Source organism: Neolamprologus brichardi, chromosome 9, assembly GCF_056152115.1.
Source record: "Neolamprologus brichardi isolate AB-2024 chromosome 9, ASM5615211v1, whole genome shotgun sequence".
NCBI classification, from domain to species: domain Eukaryota; kingdom Metazoa; phylum Chordata; class Actinopteri; order Cichliformes; family Cichlidae; genus Neolamprologus; species Neolamprologus brichardi.
Window position 1 is genome coordinate 27,561,718 of NC_142112.1, and position 24,452 is coordinate 27,586,169.

A 24,452-nucleotide genomic window follows, 5' to 3' on the forward strand; every position below is an offset into this window, starting at 1 on the left:
ACAATCCCTCCTTTTTCACTTGTTTATTTTTTAGCTCTTTTTTTTTTTTTTACTTAGAATCTTTCTGCTCTTCTTTAGTAAACTGCCTTCATCTGAGCCCTCCAGCCCCACTGCCCAGTCAGTCCCAGCCGAGCACACGCCGCTGACCCGCGTCTCCTCCGCCAGCCGCAGTTACGACCTGACAGAGCGTCGACGCACGGGCAACATGACGGGTGCCGAGCAGGCCAAGTACCAGCGTATCCCCACTGATGAGAGCGAAGCTCAGACGCTGGCCTCTGCTGACCTGGACGGCATCAAGAGTGAGTGCGAATCATTTGGCAAGCAGATACTCAGTGTTGGGAAGGTTACTTTTAAAATGTATTCCATTACAGAATACAGAATACATGCCCCAAAATGTATTCTGTAACGTATTCCGTTACGTTACTCAATGAGAGTAACGTATTCTGAATACTTTGGATTACTTAACATATTATCATGCTGTTTACAACTACAGGAATGTACTATTGCTGTGATTTATAACTGTTACTGAAGGTCCGCGGCTCCGAACCGTAGTAAAGGGACCTCTGGCTAATACGGTGGGTTCTGTGTCGGGCTCGTAGCTGAAAACTAGCTTTACTTTGTTGTCTGGGTCAACTTTGCTAACAGAGACAGAGAGAGGCGTTGAAAGGCTGCTCCAATGGAACTTATTGTTTTCGGAGGAAAACACGAACACGGTGTACAGTCGAGTCTTAATAGCTTACTTACAACTGGGCTCGTCAGGCACTCTTCTTGGCTGCAGTGGTTATTATTATATTTACATGCTTCCAGCTCCCGTTTTTGCTCCATGACAGCTCGTACTTTTCCTTTTTCTCCCTCCCTCGCTCACAGACACATAACGAGTATGGCAGTCCATTCTCCCTGCAGCACGGACTACACTGCCTATGATGCTACATTCTTTAGAGTTATACCTGTAGCATTCTGCCTATTAGCTTAGCACAACAACAACAAAAAGGCCTCTCTCACCCAGGAAACATGCAGAGAGAGAGCGTCACCCTGTAACCATGGCAACCGTAACGCTGCCACCTGGAACAACAGAACGTAGCTGTCAAACAAAACCCAAACAGTCCTGACCCGCCACAATATGAAACAGGAAAGTACCGCCGTGTAATCCATTTATTTCAACAAAGTAACTGTATTCTAAATATCACCTTTTTAAACTGTAACTGTAACGGAATACAGTTACTCATATTTTGTATTTTAAATACGTAACGGCGGTGCATGTATTCTGTTACTCCCCAACACTGCAGATACTAATCGTGGCTTAAGCCTACACCGACTAAAAGTGTAAAGGGGTATTTGACATAGATGCCCTCCAGCTAGCCTTCTGTGGTTGTGTTTGGGCTGTGTAATGTGAGCAATAAAGCGTTTCTCTCCTGCTTTTTATTGGCTGTTGATATTGTTAAAAGAGGACTCGTTACCTCTTTATGTTGTGTATATGTGTATTCTGGTAAATATGTAGCATTCCTTTTATCTGTATACTGAGATCACCAGTGGCTCACATGACTGCCTGTATGTAAAATGAGCTCCTTGTAATGATAAACCCAACAGATAATCATCTCCCTACTCTGCAGTTTCTGTCTGCTTTACAAAATGATGATTGTTACAGCTTGCAAGGTTGGACAAAAAATAGTACAAAGTATACTTACCTGCTCAGCAGTACATAGTGACTTATTGTTAAACTTAGATGTTTTCTTAAAAAAACCGACAGTGATTAAACAGCATAATCCACCAAATCTCAGGCTGTAAAGGTGTGTTATTGTTTCTGCATCCTTGAGACTCCGGTGGGCCATATGACTTCAATTTCGTCATCAGGTGAAGAGTGCAGGGCTTTGTGTGCCCAAAAGAGTGCTTGCTAGCTTTTTGCGCATGTCCAGACTCTTATGAGGAGAGACAATAGACTACAGTACATCAACTCTGCACACACTCTTCAGGTGGATTCCAGAGAAAGCACAACAGGTATGACTACTCGTCGGTGGTGTCTCAAGCTGTCTGTGTCTGCTTTACTCTTTGCCTAAGACTAAGTATTTATACGCAGTTTGTGGGCAAAATGTCTGAGGTGATGGATCTATTAGAGTATTTGATTTTATTTATTAGTAAAAAATCCAACCCTTGCTTTTATTGATTTATTCAACAAAACTAATAAGGTTGTCATAGGTAGAGAGGTGGGATACAGGTCATTGCGGTGATACAGATAATCACATATTTACAATCATCAGTTAACTTAACATGGATGTCTCTGGACTGTGAATCCAAAAAAGAGTCCCATTGATGGTCAATCAATGGGACTTCACTTTTTTTGTTTTTTATCCTGGTTTGAAAATGTTTCATGGATAATAAAGATAAAGCCCCTGCATTTCCTGCTTCTAAATTCATATAAAACTGATGTTATTGTAGTCTTCAGCTGATTCAAAATCCCGCGGCGAGAATATCACCCCATTAGAGCACTTCACTGTCAGACTGTGGGCTTACTTGTTGGATCGTAGAGTCTCCAAAGGCTCCAAACTGTGAATTTGGGAAACAGACACCCTCTTCACTTTTAAGAACAGGCTTAAAACTTTCCTTTTTGATAAAACTTCAAGAAGGGGCTGGATTAGATGTCCCTGAACCCTCCTGTAGTCACGCTGCAATAAGCCTTAGGCCTCTGTGGGCTTCCCACGGTGCTTCTTCTTCACTCATTTCATTTCACTGTATTTGCATTAGCAGTTATTAAACTCTGGCACTCCACATTGTGTCTTTCTCCCGTCCATCTCTGCTCACCCTAACTGTCAGATGGCCTCTCCTCCCCGAGCCTGGTTCTGCGGAAGATTTCTTCCTGTTAAAAGGGAGTTTTTCCTTCCCACAGTCACTAAGTGCTTGTTCAGAGGGGCTGTGTGATTGTTGGTTTTCTATCTAATATTTTAGGTTCTTTGCCTTACAATAAAAGTGCCTTGATGTGAGTAGATTATTCTTGTTTTCAGGAAATCTCCTAAGTGCATCTTTTACAAAAAGTTTAAAACCTTTGTCTAAACACACTGTTGGGAATGTCATTTAAAAATATGTATTACTTACGCATTGCTCTTTCTTGTAGATATCATTTGCTGTTAATCTTCACCAGCATTAACACAAACTTTGTACTTTGTACTAAAACATGTTCTGTGTGTTAAAGAAGCTGGAGAAATGATTAAATACAGCTGAACTGATAGTTAGTCACTTTGCTTAGATTCCTTCGCAAACATCAGGATGAAGGTGTGGGGCCCTTCTCTGTTTGACTGCAGACTGCTTTCCACTGCCCTGTGACATTCCCAGCCCCAAGCCCAGCGTGGGGTAGTGTCCAGGGCCGAGGTGATTTGCGTCAGGGAGCCGACTCCTCCGCAGAGAGCAGCAGCTTATCAGAAACTGTGGCAGACAGGCCTGCATTATTAAATTAGCTGTTCCCGCTGTCAGATGAGGCCCTTGGACTCGGGCCTGAGCCAACATGGTGGCTAATTGTTAAATCCAGACCTCTGTTTCCAACCTTTAATCATTAAAGGAGTGAAACAAGAGGAAGAATTAAGTAGACCCGAGGGCCAAAACAAGGCAGCTGAGGATGGAAGTGTGGGCGTGATATTTGGTCATTATGAAAGAGGTGAGCCTGCAAACAGGTTCACTGTCACATACTTTCTGTCCTCTTTTATCTACCTCCCGCCACCCTAAATCATCCTGGGAAAGTGTCCGTCTCTGGCTGCCGCTCAACAATAGGAATTATTAGCTCACTGTCCCTCCCCTTTTGTTCGACCCGAGCAAATTAGCACCTCTGCTCACTGATGCATTCTGAAAGCTTCAGCCCCGGCGGGGGTCAGGAGCCGGTCAAGAAGTGGCAACTTTTTCCAATTTGTCAAAACAAGTCCCACACTTCAGTTTGAGCAGCGAGGAGGGAGGAGGGTTGGGGTCACGCAGTAAGGTGGCTGCGCCAGCGCCAGATGCTCTCGATGCCTGCAGCAGAAACCCTCCTCTTCCTTAATGCCAGCCAGGGCTCATTTTTTTTCGAGGTTCTGCCCCAAAGTGCAGGCAAACATCATGTAGTGACCTGACAAGGGGCCCTCCCAATAAAACTTGAAGGTTGTACGAGTGACGCGAGAACGAATGAGGTAGCAGATGAAAATCTCAGTTCTGGACAGAATTTCATCTTTTGTCCTGGCGAGGCCTGCCCGGTTATCAGATAATGAGTTAAAGCCTTGATGAAGAACCAGAAAAGCCTCAGTGTTTTTTACATAGGATATGCAAGCTCTGATAATGGTAAGCTTTGATATTTTTTAAGGAAGATTTCACTCGTTTTTGTGTTGAATGTGTTTTAACTTATTAACAGATCAATTTAGAATAAACAGGATGTCACAAAAGGTTGTAGTAGAAGTCCTGAAAATATAATAAACTTGGATGTTGTGGTTGTATGTTTGAGTGAGCTCAGAGAAAAGATGCTTGTTCAACAGATGCAGACTGTCATTTAAGGTTGATGTGAGCTTTTCGAGGTTTGTGTAGGCTTTCCTGTTCAATGATCCGGTTTTCACGGCCACAGTTAATGCATTTAAATGTGAGATTGAGTCGAGGCTCCCTTATGGTCTCAAAAATAGTGTTTTTAGTAATTGGATGTCTGTTGCATATTTCTTGTTGAAGAGCAGGCCTGTTCATTTTCTCAAGTTTATTTGTCAGTGCGAAGCTGTCATCTCCCCGGTTTCTGAATTCAACTTGAATGAATCAGCGGATCTGTTGATCTTTGAACTTCCAACACCTGACAGAACCATTTATGTCTCTGTCATCACGTTTCTTTCTCCTCATCCTTTCAGTGCCTGGTGTGTTGCCAGCATGAGTAACTCTACTCCCTTAGATACAAAGCGAAGAGGCCTGTGATTAAATGGGCTGAGATTTAAAAGGGTGGAAGGTTAATGTGTGCCATCTCTGGGCTAAAGAAACAAAATGTGCCATACAAACGAAAGACCTGATGCTGTTGCGTTGCATGGAGCTACAGTTTGCTGCATGTTTATTTCTGTTACTCCAGGTCATCGCTTTGAAGATGTTCCTGGCATGCGCCGACACCTGGTCCGGAAGAGCATCAAAAACCAAGTGGTGCACATCGGCAAGGACCACAAGGAGCCGACCACTCGCAGTCGCAAGCAGGATCGCACCCCCCATGAGGTGAGACAACACCTCACACGCTGACGTTGCACAGGTGTCTTAAATTGATGTTGTTAGTAAGCACTGCACTGCATTTTAAGAAACTGCATAAAAATCGTATTATAGCACATTTATAATCTACTGGGCTGAATTAAGAATAAGGTCTTAAATTAGCTTGTGTGCGGTAGTCTGAATGACCCTAATTGAGATAAAGATGTCGAGATAAAACTGAGGAAAGTCAGAGTTTGAATTGGAAGCGGTCATCACCTCAGTGAAAGATTAAGAGTTTCTTTGATTTTTCAAATGATTTCTTTACCTCAGGGATCTTTGGAAGAGATGAGTTTAAAGACGAGCGGCTTTTAAAAGTGAAAATCTTCCACTTTTGTACTGGAAGTAAACAAACACCTTTGTGTGGTCAGAAAGTAAATAGCAGGGCTTTTAAACCCAGTCGTAATTGGTTGGCTTTGTTTTCTACTTCAGATTTCAAATCCTTCAAAGTCCAGGAAATGTTTTCTCTTCTTTCGCTCTCAAATTTAGCAGTGGCTCGACTCTTTTGCCGATGGGCTGGGGAGAGAAGGAGACAATTAAAAATGAATGAGTTCGTTCTTTCCTTTCACACACGGAAAGGAAAAAAGAGGGGAGCTTGGGTAACCAGACACTGGGAGCTCCAGAGAAAGGGGGAGCTATGTTTTATTAACACGCACACACAGATTCCCATACGCAGCTCCGAGCCCCCAGCAGCCCCAGTAAACAACAGGTTCCTGTCAGGTGTGTGTCATGAGGAAGAACTACTTGTGTGGGGATGTGTGTGAAAGTGAAGGTCCCGTCCTTTGTGGCACTGTCGGTCGGGTCAGCGTTTGAGTCGTTTCCTGCACCGTTTCCAGCCGGTGTTTCTGTACCGCTCTGCCTCGTGGACAGAAGGCATCCACAGATGCGGACAGATGGCTCGTCAGAAGGTGAGGCTGGATGGCCGGCAAGAGTCAGGTTTGATCCTGTGTGAGCGTGACTTCACAGGCATGCTGCAGGGAACAAGAGAATATTTTGCAGCTTGGTTTTTATTTATTTATTTTTTGGACATCATTATTCGGAGGACTTTAATTGACCCTGCATGGCGTGATTAATCTCTCCCTAACAGATCCTGGCAGCTGGGAGACTGCTGCTGCTGATGCACAGCAGTCTTTGTAGTTGCTTGTTTTTAAAGTGCAGCTGGATGTGTAAATTGTTTCCCACTTTAATGTAGTTGTAAACACATTTTAAGCATGCTTGAAGTGGTTATTAACATTGTAGTTGCTGCTTTTAAGCTATATTTTGGCATCGAAAGAAGCTTTTTGACAAATGTAGTTGTAAAAAGCGCATCCAGCTACATCACATTTTGTCGGAAACTACAAATTCGTACAGTTATAAAAACTGCTTTTGGATGCTCAAGGGGAAGAAAGTTAAGGCTGTACAGATTCTCCTCTTAAAACTTAGAAGATTAAGGATTAACAACACTTATCTTTGTGTGCTGAGTATGTTTTTTAGATAGCTCACTTCTGGAAAGCATGACATGAATCACTAAATTTTCCCCTCCTCATTTCTTAAGTTTTGAGCAGATATGTGAACGTATGAGTCGAGGCAGGAGGAATCAGAAATGTTAGCGCCAACATTTGTTAGGTTCTCCTGCTATCATTTGTGTATTCTAGCTTTATCCTGTGCCTCTTTTAATACGCTAAAGTGAATGATGGGTTTCTTCATCCACCACCATAGCTCCTTTCTCCTTCAGGTGTGGAGACATCCTCGAGCGTGGCATTTGAGATTGAAGGCAGGTCACAAGCTGAAGGATCAAGGGCAGATGAAATGAGGCACAAAACAGAAATGAGAAAAGTTGGACAAACTGACCAGTCAGAGTGCTTTACTCACTGTTTCTGTGTGTTTGGCACGAATGTGCATGTGATGACGTGTGGACCGTATGCATGTAAATCACCTCAGGTGTTTGTGGAGCTGAACGAGCTGACGATGGACAAGAACCAGGAGCTGCAGTGGAAGGAGACGGCCCGTTGGATCAAGTTTGAGGAAGACGTTGAAGAGGAGACGGACCGCTGGGGGAAGCCTCACGTCGCTTCGCTGTCTTTCCGCAGTTTGCTGGAACTCAGAAGGACCATCTCCCACGGTAAAGAGAGAGACTGAGTGCGTTTGTGTAAGTTGTATGCCTGAAAGTCTCCCGTCTGATTCATAGACAACTGAGCTCAGCGTGCTTGTGTATTTGCAGGTGCGGTGCTGCTGGACCTGGACCAGAAGACCCTGCCTGGCATCGCCCACCAGGTGGTGGAACAGATGATTATTTCTGACCAGATCAAAGCTGAGGACCGGGCCAACGTCCTCAGAGCCCTGCTGCTCAAACACAGGTGATTGGCAGCGCCTCAGTGCTACAAATAAGCTAGCAGAGATTTCATCTTACAGAGGCATTCAGGGCCATTTGAGGTGAACCTGTTCTTGTTAATGATCTGAAAAAATGTGGCACATGCTGTGCGCTGCAATGGCGATGATATCTCAAGGTAGTTAAATAATATATTGCAAGGTGTGGAAAATGGAGACCGGGTATATGTATGTGCACAAGCTAGCTTCAGCTTTTCATGGATTATTCTGCTGCTGTTGGGTATTTATTTTGAAGTGAAGTATCCTGAACATTTAACTTATTTTTGCAAAAACTAGTGGAGTGAAAAAAAATGGAGGTGGAAATGAGATGACATCAACTTTAAAGTTCCTGAAGGAGTTAAAAAAAACAAACCTTGTAATAATCAGAAATGTTTGCTTTAAGAATGGAAGCTGGTTAAACTGTTTTCTTTTCATCACCGCTACACACTTCCTGCTATTAGATGGCTTCATGCTTGGTCACTACCTCTCCTCCTCCTGTTCAACCTCTCTCTCCCCACCTCTGCCTCCCCTAGTCACCCGAGCGATGAGAAGGAGCACAGTAGCCATTTCCCCAGGAACATCTCCGCAGCCAGCCTCGGCAGTCTGATAGCGCATCACCACAGTGTCAACCACACCAACCAGACCGAGCCGTCAGTGACCGACCCCCTCATGGGCACAGTTCGCGTTACGGGGGACACAGACACGCACATCGACATGGAGAAGAATGAAGTGCAGGTAAGTCCGAGTCTGCAGAGTTTGCAGAATATCACAGGAATCTTTGTCGTCCTTATTTACACTTCTTGTGTTGTTTCCAGCAGAGAGAGCTGAGCATCGGACCTGGCATGCATCGGTCCAAGTCCAAACATGAACTGAAGCTGCTGGAGAAGATTCCTGAAAATGCCGAGGCTACAGTGGTCCTCGTGGGTAAGTTACTCATCTTACTACAGTACACAAGCTCTCTGTCCATGAACTTCTCTTACAGCATCAGCAGTTGTGGCACACAGGTACAGCTTAGGCCCCTGAAGGTTCTCATCTATATCACATAATATGACATCACATTGCCTAGCAACCATCAATCAACAGGCTAAGATTACCCATTTATAGGTTTTTATGCACCTACAACACTTTTATAAAAGCATGGTATAAATTTAATATCATGATTGTAACATCTAATTTATACCCAGAAAAACTTGAATTATATATGACATCATCATGTTCCCCAGCAACCACCTAGCAACAGACTAAAATCACAGGCCAAGTAATGCTGTACCACTAGTTTTTTATTTATTTATTTATTTATTTTATATAACTACAGTTAGTCTAAAAACTGGTTACTACTTACAAAACTTCGCCTTTGGTTGCATGTAGCGCTTTCTGCACACTGACCATCGTGTCCTGTGGTTTCCCAGGCAGCGTGGACTTCCTGGAGCAGCCCACCATGGCGTTTGTGCGGCTGCAGGAAGCGGTGGAGCTGGAGTCTGTCCTGGAAGTGCCAGTGCCGGTCAGATTTCTCTTTGTTTTGCTGGGACCCGCCACTACAAGCATGGACTACCACCAGATAGGACGCTCCATCTCCACCCTCATGTCTGATAAGGTGAGTGGTGGTGCTGATTTAGACAAGGGGTGTCAAAAATAAGCCCCTGGAGCCAGGATCGGCCCAGCAAAGGCTCTAATCCGGACCACTGGTCAACTTTGAAAAATGTGAAGGAGGACATAGAAGAATTTTACATTTATATGAAATAAAATAACACCTGTAGGTTTCTGTTGGCACCAATGATGTTGGGTAAATTGGTTTATTTCTGCCATCATCTTTCAGCAATTCCACGAGGCGGCCTACCTGGCAGATGACAGGCAGGACCTGCTGAACGCCATCAACAGCTTCTTGGACTGTAGCATCGTGCTGCCACCTTCAGAGGTGGGAGGTGATGAGCTGCTGCGCTCTGTCGCCCGCTTTCAGAGGGAGATGCTGCGGAAGAGGGAGGAACTCGAGGTCAAACTAATGGCCAAAGAACCTAAAAGCCTTCAAGAAAAAGGTAAGTGTTTCCATTTCAATTAGGAATTTCACTCGATTTGATTTTAGGTGCCTTCTCATGGGTTTTAACGTAAAGCTCTGTCGTCACTCAGAGGCACTCCTCAAACCTTCGAAAAAGTCAGACGACCCCTTAGAGCGTACTGGACGGCCTTTTGGTGGGCTGATACGAGACGTGCAGCGGCGTTACCCAAAGTATGTCAGCGACTTCAAGGATGCCCTGAACAGCCAGTGCATGGCCGCAGTTATCTTCATCTACTTCGCTGCCCTCTCTCCGGCCATAACGTTTGGAGGCCTGCTGGGTGAGTCTGTGTGAGGGAATTGAGAGTGTATTCACACCTCATATCGCAAATCCTCTCCGTGTTTTGATTAACCGTTTAACCCCGGGTCTGCCTCCAGGTGAGAAGACAAACGGCCTCATCGGTGTCTCTGAGCTGATTGTGTCAACATCAGTGCAGGGGGTGGTCTTCTGTCTGCTCGGGGCTCAGCCACTGCTGGTTGTGGGCTTCTCTGGACCTCTGCTGGTCTTTGAAGAAGCCTTTTACAGTGTAAGTTGCATAAAAAACATATGAAGTTAATTTCAAAAATGTTAAAAATGCTGGTGACTTACTAAATAGGCAAAAAAAAATGTGCTTAATGTCTCTGTGCTCACAGTTCTGCACATCAAACGAAATAGAGTACCTGACGGGTCGCGTCTGGATCGGCTTTTGGCTCATCATCATCGTGGTCACCATGGTGGCCTTCGAAGGCAGCTTCCTGGTGCGCTTCGTCTCCCGCTTCACCCAGGAAATCTTCTCCTTCCTCATCTCCCTCATCTTCATCTGCGAGACCTTCATCAAGCTTGTCAGGGTACACCTGAGACGTGAAAAGCTCCTGATTAGAAAAAGTTTTTGTTGGCACGCTGTGCGTTTGCGCCGCTGACGCTAAGCAGAGTAGACTAATCTCTGGACAGTGTTCAGAAGTCGGGGTCGAAATGAGAGTGTTTTTCTAACAAGCACACCTGAAATCTTTTCTGATTGATGGAGCCTGAATCCTAAATGGATTTAGTTTTAATTATGGTCCAGACTTTTGGAAGATCTGCTATTTTTAGAGTTTTATGGCACAGACTTAAAAGGCATTTTGCTACGAGCTAATCTCATTTCAAAGAAAGAGTGGTTGCGATACCTGTTAATCCGTCTAAGAAAAGTAATCACAGTGTGTTTGCGTGAGCACCTTTTTATAATATGAAACTCTGTGTGCAGATTTTCAAGGAGCACCCGCTGAAACGCTGTTCCTTCAACAACGGCACCGATGCAGACGCCTTGGCGGAAAACATCACCCTCATGATGAAAAACAGCAGCCAGCCGGCGACTGTGAAGGTCAGCGGGGAACCGAACACGGCGCTGCTCTCTTTGGTTCTCATGGCGGGGACGTTTTTTATCGCTTTCTACCTGCGCAAATTCAAGAACAGCGCTTTCTTCCCTGGAAGGGTGAGGAGCTGAAATCTGTAATTGAGATCTGCAGCAAATATTTGATCTTGTTTGATGTGACACATTTAGCAGTCCGTCTGTTTAACCGTGCCGTCTGTGGTGTTTAGATACGCAGGATTATTGGAGACTTTGGGGTACCGATCGCCATTCTCATCATGGTTCTGGTGGATTACTCACTGGAAGACACATACACACAGGTGAGACTGAGTGGACTGTGCAGTGTGTTTATCATGTAAAATATTAGAAAAATAAGGAACCTCCTTATCTCAGAGGTTGATGGGAGTTTGTCTCGTGTCTTCCTTACAGAAACTGAGTGTCCCCAGTGGATTTTCAGTGACGAATCCCGACAAGCGCGGCTGGTTCATCAGTCCGCTTGGATCAAATAGGGAATTCCCTATCTGGATGATGTTTGCCTGCTGCTTGCCCGCTCTGCTGGTTTTCATCCTTATCTTCATGGAGACTCAGATCACCACGTGAGTTTTGCTGGAGCTGCATCACACAGGCAGATGTTTGAAGAGCTGGTGTACATTTATATGCTGCTCAAAAACTCCTTAAGGAACACTTTTTATTTTTTTTCCCTGTGTACACTATCAAGTCAAAATCCTGGGATATTGATCTGGTCAGTGTAGTAGCAGAGGAGGTTGTTAATCGGTTTCAGCTGCTTTGATGTTAATGAAATTAACAACACGCACATTAGAGGTGCAACAACAGAGAGAGGGACAGACCCCAAACCAGGAATGGTTTTACAGGTGGAGGGCACTGACAGTTTTTCCCTCAACTTTTTTTTTTGGACTTTTTTTTTCAATAGTTTTGTATGAACGTCATTCAGTAATCAAATAAATAAAATCTGTTACGTTTTTAAAACTACAAAACTATCAGATTCATATCCAAATGTGGGGTCATTACAGGTTCCACTAAAAGCTCAAACAAGTTTAGTAGAGAACTATTTGTAACTTTTTACTAAGAAAGAAAGAAATGCACCTGGTCATTATTTATTTCCTGATATTTCTAAACAGCCAGATCATTTTTAAATTAAACACAGCTGTACAGAGTAGACTGCACATTAAATAATCTCCTTCCAAAAACAGAGAAACACCCTGTAACTGAAAGAAGGCAGATAATGTAACAGATGAAACACGAGGAAAATGTCACTCAACTTTTTTTATGCAGGATATTAAAGTATAAATATATTTATTTCAGTTTAACACTTTCTAAAATGGCCTGCTGGGGGCAGTATTCCTTTATTTCCATTATTTTCTACCATAACTGAAATGGTAAAGTAAACTACAGCAACAAAACTTTAGTGAGTTCTTTAGTGACCAACATTTTGTTGAATCAGGAGATTCTCTGGAAGTTTTGTGTATTTCAGTCGTGATGTACAGTACCGTGCACAAGTTTAAACTTTTAACCACTTCTCATTTATTTGTTTTTCTTCCAAGGAGCCAGAATTTCTTATCATTTTTTCGTCTTGACCAAGATTTCTGGACGAGTTTTGTTGGACATTGGCTGCTTTTACCACTCATGTCCAGTCCACTCCATGTACCTGACCATTTTCAGAGGAATATTTTGTTTGTTTATTTAAATTGCTCAGCACTGACCTCATGAGTCATTCAAGCATAAAATAAACTCCTTACTCGAGGGATGAACTACTGTTGTGTCTACACACAACCAACAATTTAGCAAAGAGCCAGTTTGAAATGATATCTTTAGGGATTTTGTTACTAGCAGCCTGTCACAAAAACACACAATTAGTTCTGATTCCTTTAGTTGAATCTATGTTTGCAAAAAACTATTAGTCAAATTGACACGGTGTGCAGTGTGTCCTTAAAAAAGTTGAGGACAAAAGGAGTAAGTTTGCCCAGAGTGAAGAATAAAGGTGGTCGTACCAAAGATTGAATTTTCCAGCTATTTCCCAGTTTCAACCCATCAGATGTTTAAGCTATTTTCTAAATGATGTGTTTAGTGTTTTAGCTTCTGTAACGCATCAAAATGCACATAAACAAGCACACACACAAAAAAAAATGCCGTACCTCATCATATGTGATTAATCTGAAATGTGTTTCTTGCGTTTGGCTCTGTCCCGGCTTCCTGCAGGCTGATAGTTAGTAAAAAGGAGCGCATGCTTGTCAAAGGTTCTGGTTTCCATCTGGACCTGCTTCTGATCGTGGTGCTGGGCGGCACCTCAGCTCTGTTCGGCCTGCCGTGGATGGCCGCTGCGACCGTTCGCTCAGTGACCCACGTCAACGCCCTCACCGTCATGAGTAAGGCCGTCGCTCCCGGAGACAAACCTCGCATCCAGGAGGTGAAGGAGCAGCGGGTCACCGGGCTTCTGGTTGCAATCTTAGTTGGTGAGTTCCAGACTTATCATCTTTTCTTTCCTCCCGTGGCTCTGTCCTGTGTGAACTTTCACCCTTTAACGCTCTCCTCCGTTAGGCCTGTCGATCGTGATCGGCGACCTGCTGTGTCAGATCCCCCTCGCCGTGCTCTTCGGGATCTTCCTCTACATGGGAGTGATGTCGCTCAACGGTATCCAGCTAACGGAGCGGATGATGCTTTTGCTCATGCCACCAAAGTATCACCCTGACCACACCTATGTACGCAAGGTGAGAGGAACATGAAAACACACATTTACAGCCAAAGTAAGGACCAGAAGAGACGTGAGGATGGAGATGCTCTGCTGTAGCAGCAACAAACAGAAAGAAGTTTCAGGATTTTTGAGGTCTGTCACAAAAAAGATGTTTTGCACACTTAAAAACGCCTGAGTTCCCTCAGAGCGGTTTCCAGCTAGGGGAGACTTTATCTATGTTAACCCACACAACCTCTAAACGTTTATTTAAACCCCTAAAATAGTTTGCAAAGGTTATACGTATCTACATTTGGGAATTTTTTGAGCGCTTCCTGCAGAAACTGTTGTCCTTGTCAGATATGTGAGCGACCTCTCTATCCTTTAGGTCCGCACGCTGCGCATGCATCTCTTCACCTGCATCCAGCTGGTGTGTTTGGTGGTGCTATGGGCCATTATGTCGACGGCGGCGTCTCTGGCTTTCCCCTTTGTCCTCATCCTCACCGTCCCCGTCAAGATGTTTGTGCTGCGACGAGTCTTCACTGTCAGAGAGATGGCATGCGTAAGTTAACCACAGGGGGGCGCAGTGCCCTGCTTTACGCTGACACACACTGTAGAGGTAAAAAGGGAAACATAATTTAAATGTTATGATTAGAACTGATTGATAATATTGATAACATTTATGGCTCTGATGTTGATCCACAGAGAGATGGGTAGCACAAAACATCAGATCAAAATTTCACTAATTTTTAAAAAATAAAACAAAATTGCGATTAAAATAGTCGTTTAAATGAGTCACAACTGTTTCGGAGTTAGTTCAGGTTACTGACTTGTTGTCCTTCTTTTAGCTGGATGCTGACGACGCAGAGCCAAAGTTTGACGAGCGTGATTGTCACGACGAGTACTCGGAGATGCAAATGCCGGTGTGATCCACAGCGAGCCCTCGCATCGTCAAATCGCACCAAAAATCTGTCAGTTATCACTAGTTAGAGTTCTGGGACGGCGTCCTTCAAGCGATGTCCCTCTTCATCATCATCAAGACATTGAAATGCAGTATGTCAAAGGTTGCTTTGGCTTTTAACTTTTCACTATTTAAGAAGCTTTTCTGCTGCTTTAATAACAGTTTGTGTCTCAAATAATGGAAAAGCAGCTGGAAACTCTTTGCTTAGTTTATTTGTTTTTATTTTAAACATTTCAGGGGACAAGAGATACCGAATCAAATGACTTTATCTCAAGCTCGGAGTTAAACATGTTAACAGTAGATAGACGTGTACGATTGATTAATTTTTAGCCCTGAAAGTTGCTCTGATTCACATTGAATATGTGGAAAATATACGGGATACATTCCTTTATGCTTTATGAGTTATTGCTATTCATTCTTTTCTTCACATTTTAAGATCACCAAGCGCCTTACGAAGGAAATATAAAGGTATTAAGATTTTTTTTTCTTTATTTTGTCTTATTTTAGACAGCTGATCACTTTACCCGAAAGCTTGTAGCACTTTTAACATAACAAAATCTGAACAATGACTGTATTTTATCTAATCAGTGTTGCTTTAGTTTGCTTCTTAAATGATCTGTGAGTGATTTTTAGCCTACTTTAACTATTTGTTGTTTTTGTGCAGAAAATGCAGCATTTTAAATGTTTATATTTCACCTGTGGTGAGTGAAGATCACCAGCAGGGGGAGATCTTGTGGGACTGTTATGACGTTCCATAAGAAAAAAAGAAAACTGTACAAAAAAATGCAATTTCTCTCTAAACTAATGCCATCATATCACATTTCTCATCGTGCAAACACTTTTTTAAAAATGGAAAATGACACTGTGGCTTATTAAGTGTACTTTAAAATGTCTCCACACACACACACATATATCTATATACACACACCCGTACACGTGTAGGGCACTAATGTAGTTTGTTCTGAGGTCTCATTTCTCGTGTGGTCGGTTAACGGTGGTTTCTTTGTGCCAAATGTCTCGTGTAAATAGTTTGGTGGTCAGAAAAATAAGCTGCACTTCAGTCACGTTAGATCTTCTTTAACTTGAAGGATTTTCAGCCTAATTTTAAATATTTTCACAGCAGGACATTCCTCGTTTTTAATATGTCACTCGCGATTGTGTCAGCCTGGTCGACAAAATTTCCAAACAACCTGTTTAGACAATCTCATGGATTGGTTAAAGCTTTGACTGTGTCAAATAGTTTAAATATTCAGCCCCTGTTACTCTCACCTACATGTTTCAAGCACTACTTTTCCCTCCAGGCGGGCCAGTTTCACTGTTGCTGTGATCTTGTTGCCTTTTTCATGTCACAGTCTCACAAAATCTGAAGTGCCTGTGGGACCATGAAGTGATCGGTGTCTCCTGTGTTTGTAAGGATGGCACATGTTACAGTAGTTTGCACATTTGAGACATGCATAAATCAAAAATCTCTCTGTTATTTATCTGTGGAGTAATTGCTGCTTTAGAAGCCTTAATCGGGTTACGTCACACAATATTTTTTTCTTCTGTACACACACGTTCAGCTGCAGCACGCCCATGGCAGTGAGGGCGATATTTATGAGAGGTTGGATTTGAGTGTCAGTTTTGTGTCTGCTTCTTGTGCCTGTGATTGGAGTGAAGGCAGTCTGTGTATGTCAAAGTATGCTGATGATTCATTTCAAAGCAATAAAGTCTTCAGGCTATTGCTGATGTTCCCGTGTACAATAATGGTTCAAATATTGATGATGAATAAAAGTTCTTTTCTATTGTTTGTGTCTGTTTGGCTGTCTTTATGTAAAACACCTTGGAGGAAGGAGAAAAGGTAGATGCACAGAAGACATATTTAGTCCCAACTGCACATACAAGGAACTGGGCTCTGATTGTCACCTATCACGTCTTGGTGCTGCTCTGCTTTCCACTGCTTTTCCACTGAAAGGTAGAGGAAGTCCCAGAGCAGCCATACCACCAAACAGAAATTATGCAGGTGGAAAGCAATCTTCTCTTAATGATCTGGTATTTGACTAAACAAGTTGTAAAATTAACATCCAAGAGTTTTTAAAATGGCAAAAAAACGGTTTCATTTACTGTTTCATTGAAACCATCAAATATGATGGTTTCAATGAATGTGCAAACAAACATCAAGACTGAGTCTGCAAGAACACAATCTGACTCACATATTGGTCTATGATATGCTGTGAAGTATGAAGAAAGCATGAGTGTGTGCATGCATTCATGGTATATTCAAGAGTGTGGACAGTTGCACGGGTCTCACTCCTAATGCTGGCCACATATTAAAAGTGAGGGACCAGCAATGTGTGTGAGCAGAGGGCTCAGAGGACCAAGAAACATTCTGATTCTCAGCAGTAAAACCTGGAACCTGAAGGGAAGCCAGTGAGCAAAAAGTGTGAAGTGATATGAAAGTATTCCTGAAGCTTTAGTTTCAGTTTTAGTTAAAGGTCACAGCAAGTGCAGGTTTTTTATGTGCTGGTAGTGCAGCGTTTGCAAAACTGAAGAGGTGGTTGGATCATATTTTTTATTTATTGAAGCCGCGATTCCAAAAATCTGGAAAATCATGGCACTGGAAATTGCCATCATGATTTCACTCTGACTGTGGCCTTTTCTGGTTCTTATTCTGATTTAATAAGATTGCATGCTTTAGCTCAGGGGTGTCGAACTCCAGGCCTTAAAGGCCGATGTCCTGCAGGTTTTAGATGTGTCCTTGATCCAACACAGCTGATTTAAATTCCAAATGACCTCCTCAACATGTCCTGAAGTTCTCCAGAGGCCTGGTAATCAACTAATCATGTGATTCAGGTGTGTAGACCCAGGGTGAGATCTTGAGATCTGACGTGTTCCTGTGTTTTTAAAGGGACTTTTTATAATTACACAGAGAATTTAACTAAAACTTTAACCACCATGGGGCAACAATTTATCAGTTGAGTGATCCCCGTTTAACTTGGTCATCTTTTCTTTTTAGCCTAAAAATGTGTTGAAAGCTTACACAGGCCTACTGCATCATCTAGTGGTACAAATGGAAATTGCATGAAATCGCAGCCCAGGCCTCATTTAACTTTAATTGGGTTCTTTACAATATAATGCACAAATCTGTTGAAATTTCACCAGACTTTAAGCTCTCAAAACTATGGTGAACCTATTAACTAGTAAAATTCCTTTATATGGTCACTGAGTCATACAAAACAGCTGCGGCTGCCATGAGACAAATATCTGTTTTTGAATTTGCATCAATTCACATCTTTGCATATGGAGGTTTTGCAGGCATGTGACCCCTAACCATGTGACATTAACCTATTTGCCATTTTGGATGTGTTACAATCATGGTGACAATGTCAGGCCTAAGTCACATAGGCCTAACGACCAGTCTGCACTATGGTCTAAATGTCTAACCCCCGATTGGTCGGTAAAAATTTCCTTGCAGTTTAGGCAAGGCAAGGCAAGTTTATTTGTATAGCACAATTCAACAACAAGGTGATTCAAAGTGCTTTACAGAGACATTAGAAACAAAAACAAATAAAAAACATGATTTAAAATTGATTAAAACAAGCAAACAAACTAACTAATTAACAAACAAACAAACAAACAAACAAAACAGTATATAAAATCAAAACAGATAAAATCAGAACAGTAGATAAAATCAGTAGTTAAAATGTAAGTTTTGAGTGCGGATTTGGTGCTTTATTCAAATGCAGCTGAGAACAGGTGAGTCTTCAACCTGGATTTAAATAAACTGAGTGTTTCAGCTGATCGGAGGCTTTCTGGGAGTTTGTTCCAGATATAAGGAGCATAAAAGCTGAATGCAGCTTCTCCGTGTCTGGTTCTGACTCTGGGAACTGATAAAAGACCGGATCCAGATGACCTGAGGGATCTGGAAGGATCATACTGGGTCAGGAGGTCACTAAAGTATTTTGGTCCTAAACCATTCAGAGCTTTATAGACCAGCATCAGAACTTTAAAGTCTATCCTCTGACGGACAGGCAGCCAGTGTAAAGACCTCAGAGCTGGACTGATGTGGTCCACTTTTTTGGTCTTAGTGAGGACTCGAGCAGCAGAGTTCTGAATGAGCTGTAGTTGTCTGACTGATTTTTTAGGTAGACCTGTAAAGATGCTGTTACAGTAATCAAGCCTACTAAAGATGAATGCATGGACTAGTTTTTCCAGGTCCTGTTGGGACATCAGATCTTTTATCCTTGATATATTCTTGAGGTGATAGTAAGCTGATTTTGTTATTGTCTTAATGTGTTTTTCTAAGTTTAGGTCTGCATCCATCACTACACCCAAATTTCTCGCCTGGTTTGTGGTTTTTAGGTGTATAGACTGAAGTTCTCTGGTGACCTGTAATCGTTTTTCTTTGGCGCCAAAGACTATTACCTCAGTTTTGTTTTTGTTTAGCTGGAGAAAATTGTGGCACAACCAGTCATTAATTTCCTCAATGCATTTACCAAGAGCCTGTACAGGGCCTCGGTCTCCTGGTGACATTGTGATATATATTTGTGTGTCATCTGCATAGCTATGGTAGTTTATTTTGTTGTTCTTTATAATCTGTGCCAGTGGGAGCATGTAAATGTTAAACAGAAGGGGTCCCAAGATGGAACCTTGGGGAACTCCACATGTGATACTTGTCTGCTCAGATGTGAAGTTACCTATTGATACAAAGTATTTCCTGTTTTCTAAGTATGTTTTGAACCAGTTTAGTACAGTTCCTGAAAGACCTGTCCAGTTCTCCAGTCGTTTGAGTAATATGTTGTGGTCAACTGTATCAAATGCTGCACTGAGATCCAGTAAAACTAAGACTGACATTTTTCCACTGTCTGTATTCAGACATATGTCATTAAACACTTTGGTCAGAGCGGTTTCAGTGCTGTGGTTCTGTCTAAAACCTGACTGGAAGGCATCATAGCAGTTATTCTGTTTTAAGAAGTAATTGAGCTGTTGAGAAACTGCTTTTTCAATGATCTTACTTAAAAATGGGAGATTTGAGATCGGCCTGTAGTTGTTCATTTGTGTCTTGTCAAGATTGTCCTTTTTCAGAATAGGTTTTATTACAGCCGTTTTTAGTGATTCTGGAAACACACCTGATAATAAAGAAAAATTGACGATCTGTAACAGGTCTGACTCTAAAGTCTTTGAGACCTTTTTGAAAAAACTTGTTGGCAGGACATCTAAACAGCAAGAGGAGGAGTTCAGTTGACCTAAGATGTCCTCCAGGTCTTTGCTGTTAATCGGGTGAAACTGTTTCATGGTGTTTAAACAGTTTTTCGGTGGACACAGTACATATTCTGGATCTGCTGTTGATGTACCAATTGCTTGTCTAATCTTTTGGATTTTTTCTGTGAAGAATTTGGCAAAGTCATTGCAGGCCATGGTCAAATGAAGTTCAGCTGCCACTGACACAGGAGGGTTTGTTAGCCTGTCAACTGTAGAAAATAAGACCCGAGCATTATGACTGTTTTTGGTGATGATGTCAGAGATGTCAGTTTAATGCGATCGGCCATTGTTTCAATGGAAGATGATGACTTGTCTATGCTGAAGAAATGTTGAAGAATAATTATTATGCACATAGGTGTTTTAACATGAAAACACAGTGGATAGTTACAACAACATATGGTTAGAAAGGCTGGGACTGAATACCCGTTCACTGGGTTAAAGAGGTAGAAGAATCAGGCTTTGACACAGACAGCATCTCTTCTGTCTTCACTCATGAGCTCAGCGGCTACCAAAGACAAGCAGCTAGAATGAGGAGTGAAATGGTGCAATGATGATAATATGGAGCAGAATCTGCAGGGAAAGTTTCCAGGTTTGAATCTGGCCGTCTTCGAGCAGTTTATCAGCGAGCAGGATATTTTTACACATTTAGTATTTTTAAATGTTATACTCCGCTTTTTATTTGTATGGTTCTTAAAGTATCTGTTTTCAATTAATTTCAGTTCCTGACTTGATCTGAAATTTTAATAGACAGGGACTGAAGATGAGCTTTGTTTTTTTTTTTATCTATTATGTGAGGAAATTAAAACACTCATTTCCACAGACTGTATATAAAGGATGGATGTATGCTGCTGGTCTGAAATTGGTATCTAATGCAAAAGTACCTAAAACCTACATTCTTTTTAATTGCAACTGGGGGGTGACTGCTATGGCGCCATAAAGGATTTGATTGGTTTTTAAAAATGGCTGTTTGGATCCACTGAGCTCAATCCGGTCGTTAAGTGATGACGTGACGAATCCTACTTCCGGGCCTAAAGTAGTCTGCGTTTAATATGGCTTTTGTGTTGTTAACATGTTTAATGTTTTGTATTTTCTTCTATTTAATCTCAAAAAGCTCCTAAAACAGTCAGTGATCACTGTTGACCTCCCTCGGCTTTTATTACCGCTAATCATTTATTTAAGCTCAGTTTTTAAAACCTTAGGATGTAACTACAGCCCAGCCCATGCAGCAGTATATGAATGATTAACCTTGTATTGTGGATGGATTATCTCAGTTGTTCTCCTGGCTGAAGTTTGGTCCTTTTACAGCATCCTGCCATGCGATTACATTTGTTCCTGACCACCGAGAACACTCACGTTAACTTTTATCGAGTGGAAAAAAAGTTAGCTTGTTTATATTATGCTAACATAGCTGTGTCGCTAGTGGTCACGTAGCACATCATTATATACCAGCTAGCCAAACTTCAGTAACCCTACAAACGTCACTGCTGTTTAGTTTTCTGTCTTCATTTATGTTGGAAGTGATAACAGAGCTGTGCGTTTTAATTTGTTTCCAAAGCCCGCAGTCAGGACATGCTATATTGTATTTAGATAGACGCTAGCGAGCTAACTTCCTGCTAACTTCTAACTCCGTTAAATGTCATAAATTCCGTTTTCATAGATGCCTGGATGTTAAACTCAATTGTTACACCTGGTAGAGCAGAACGCTGATTATTTTATTAAAGATGAAAGACTTTAGACAGTTTTTCAACTCTCAGTAATGCCATAGTGATCGTTTGATATATGGACCTGCAGCGGAGTTTAGGCCCAGACACGGCTAGTGATGTCAAACTTAACAACTGGATAGAAACCTTCCCAATGAGTTTGCAACTTCACTCACTTTTTCTAAAATGCTCAGGTCAAAACCTTTGAAAATAGGCAAACAAACCAGTAATATCACAATGGTTAGTTAATCCTTTATATACAGTCGGTGGTCAGTTCAGCTAATATTTACGATTAACATTTAAAATTATGCCAAGAATTATTATATTTGTTTTACATTATTTATAGTACAAAACTATACAGTTGTTAAATAAAATGAGGACCAAGAATTGAACCCTGTGGAGCGCCAATAGATTTCCCTTCAGTAAAATAATGTAAATCAGTTTAGTATGTGTTCTCTTTGTTACTTTATCAATCTAACTTTATTTTGTGATTTTCTACATGAAATTCAGTACTACTTTATTATCAATGTGCTGATAGAAAACTACTTTTTAAATGTCAAAAATCTTTCTGATAAAAGAAAGAAGTTGGGAGGATGCAGACATCTACTCTGGATCAACACTGAGGCATAATCAAAACAGAAACGCCTGTTTTTCTCCCTTGTAAGGGCAGGGTGTTCTTCTGTCTTTGAGTAAACAGTACAGAAGGGGGTGGTCTGTTGCTCTTTTCACATCACCCTCACTCTTATGGCCACAAGGAGAACGATGGCTGCTCTGTTGGTTTGGCTGTTCAGCGTCGGAGCTTTCTTCTTGTCCTCGAATGCACAGGAACTCCCTGAAACGTATAGGAAAGGAGTAGATTTGGCCTTAGCAAAGCTCCACTCTCTCTCTGGAATCCAAGATCATTATGTCTTCTTAAGAAGTGTCTCGAAGTCGGACTATGAGGTACTGAACAGCAAATCCAGTTTTATTGCCCAGTTTTTATCATTTGTTTCGTAAGACCTGGTTATTATTTAATGGTTTATGGTGTATTTGGATTAAAATCATCAAGAATGTGCTATAAGCAGCAAAGAATATGATGCTTTCATGAACTAAAACTAATCTGGGTTGCTTTGCTTCTTTCTTCTCAGATGGGTTTTGATGTAAGCTTCTTCTATCACCACTTCTACCTTAAACCCACCACTTGTGAAAAAGGGACCACTGACTCCTCAGCGTGTGAGCCTAGAAACGACAGAGTAAGTTTTCGGCAAGTTACTCGGCTCGGGACTGTGGAATGTGAGGATAATGGCCTGCCCTAACTTGTCTATGCTGTTTTGCTCTTGTGCATTCATGCAGCCGCTGATGGACTGTGCAGTCTGCTACAAAATGCACAGAGGAGAAATCGAACCAGAGCCCAAACCGTATATTCACTGCCTCCGTAAACCGGCCATCACACAAGTCAGTATCTCCTGCTTTACCTTTTAATACAGTCTCTCCAAAAGTTCTAACTGTGGCCTGTCATAAGTGATGAAACCGCACTGCAGTGATAAACATGTTTATCTTTACTTGGTTATGAATGGCAGGCAATGACAGCACGCAGACTGGAGCACTGCAATAAGCTGGGATACAGCAGCGGGTCAACAGTTCTTCTGGGATCAACAGGCAAAGAGTGAAAATTTTGTTAAAAAACATGCAGCATTTAGTGTCTTTGCTTCTGAAAATATCTAAAAAACTACAATCAGACAGGTAAATTCTTGTCAGTCTGCACTTAACCTTTCTGTAGTTTGGTAGATGCACTTATGATGTTTACATCTTGTCTTTTGAAATGTTATTAAACTATTATTATATATTTTATTATTCACTCTGAGAGGCATTTATCATGTGAAGAACATATTTTATTCAAATGCAACCTTCCTAGCTCCCTTGCTAAGTAAATGTATGCATTCTTTTTATATTCTAATAAACTTTGAATCCAAACCTTTTATCTGCTTTACTTCTAATTATTTTTTAACTCTCTGAAAATGGGGGGACTGTGTATAAAAATGGCTCTAATTCATAAACAGGTAATATAAAACTTTTATTAGAGCCCCTGAATTAAAGCTAGAAGTCTGTTCTTTGATCACATCTTACTTTTTTTTTATTTTTAAAACTCACTGTGGTGGTAACAACAGGCAAAACTATAAATATAAATAAATACATAAATAAATTATTCTATGTCAGAACATGCGAGTAACGATTATTTCACTTTTTTTCACTCTATTGATCTGATGACATGTGTTTAATCTTCTGAACACAACTGTTCAACTAGTCATCATTCTTGATGTTAAAGTTTTGCACTTAAAACAGAGGATATTGGCAAGTTATTAAACCAGAACTTCTCAATCTTTTTAGCCCACGAGCCTTTGAAAGGTCCCTCAGTGGGGCCTCTTGTCACATGGTATCATTTGTGGTCCAGAAAAGTTACTGGATAAAAGCAATCTATCAAATCAAAATGTTTACAAACGTTTGTTACTTCTCTCCTTTACTATATTATTATGAAGCCTCTTTGGGAACTCTGATCTATGAAGTATATAAAACTGGCTCGGCTACAACAGTGTAATACCTGTGCATTTACTTTTTCTTTGATTTAAGTAGAATGAAATGAGTTTTCTTTGCTGTGATAATTTGCTGCAATGTGTGTGACTAACAAATCTTTATGAGTTGTGGTTTCATTGAAATGAAGTTGTTACGTAAGCATCTCCAGGTGTTATGTAACCTCATCCCTGCAGAGAACGTTTCTGCTCCTAGAGCATAAAAGCTGAAGATGGTCGTCTTTAAATGTATCATTAGATTGTCAATGAGCTAATCCACAGCTTTAATCACACTTTAAAGCTGGATAAGTTAGCTATTGTAAGAACAAATTCCTATTATGACATTAAGCATGTTTTCCATCTGAAAGTTTTAGTCTGTGGCC

At 41.6% G+C, this 24,452-nt stretch overlaps 2 protein-coding genes across 7 annotated transcripts in view; both read left to right on the plus strand.

Annotated features, from left to right (window-relative positions):
* Nucleotides 1-16,368, plus strand: part of slc4a2b (solute carrier family 4 member 2b) — a 48,458-nt gene extending 32,090 nt beyond the window's left edge. For 3 of the 6 annotated variants that reach the window (XM_087846229.1, XM_087846230.1, XM_087846228.1), the window contains 19 exons: nucleotides 79-299; nucleotides 5,051-5,187; nucleotides 6,051-6,122; nucleotides 7,135-7,315; nucleotides 7,415-7,550; nucleotides 8,094-8,295; nucleotides 8,376-8,484; nucleotides 8,970-9,154; nucleotides 9,377-9,593; nucleotides 9,685-9,891; nucleotides 9,989-10,137; nucleotides 10,244-10,438; nucleotides 10,831-11,058; nucleotides 11,166-11,255; nucleotides 11,365-11,531; nucleotides 13,153-13,406; nucleotides 13,492-13,661; nucleotides 14,010-14,183; nucleotides 14,470-16,368. In XM_087846229.1, coding sequence (XP_087702355.1) covers nucleotides 79-299; nucleotides 5,051-5,187; nucleotides 6,051-6,122; nucleotides 7,135-7,315; nucleotides 7,415-7,550; nucleotides 8,094-8,295; nucleotides 8,376-8,484; nucleotides 8,970-9,154; nucleotides 9,377-9,593; nucleotides 9,685-9,891; nucleotides 9,989-10,137; nucleotides 10,244-10,438; nucleotides 10,831-11,058; nucleotides 11,166-11,255; nucleotides 11,365-11,531; nucleotides 13,153-13,406; nucleotides 13,492-13,661; nucleotides 14,010-14,183; nucleotides 14,470-14,550 — 3,175 coding nt within the window. In that variant the 3' untranslated portion in view covers nucleotides 14,551-16,368. The remainder of the gene's footprint in view (nucleotides 1-78; nucleotides 300-5,050; nucleotides 5,188-6,050; nucleotides 6,123-7,134; nucleotides 7,316-7,414; nucleotides 7,551-8,093; nucleotides 8,296-8,375; nucleotides 8,485-8,969; nucleotides 9,155-9,376; nucleotides 9,594-9,684; nucleotides 9,892-9,988; nucleotides 10,138-10,243; nucleotides 10,439-10,830; nucleotides 11,059-11,165; nucleotides 11,256-11,364; nucleotides 11,532-13,152; nucleotides 13,407-13,491; nucleotides 13,662-14,009; nucleotides 14,184-14,469) is intronic. The other 3 variants (XM_087846231.1, XM_087846233.1, XM_087846232.1) reach the window with 3 other exon arrangements.
* A 5,849-nt stretch (nucleotides 16,369-22,217) lies between these two features.
* Nucleotides 22,218-23,481, plus strand: LOC148101464 (uncharacterized). The gene is made up of 4 exons (XM_087845643.1): nucleotides 22,218-22,465; nucleotides 22,651-22,755; nucleotides 22,856-22,957; nucleotides 23,083-23,481. Exons 1-4 carry the CDS (start codon nucleotides 22,268-22,270, stop codon nucleotides 23,170-23,172), a joined length of 495 nt encoding a protein of 164 aa, XP_087701769.1. The 5' UTR covers nucleotides 22,218-22,267; the 3' UTR covers nucleotides 23,173-23,481.
* The last annotated feature ends 971 nt before the right edge of the window (nucleotides 23,482-24,452 follow it).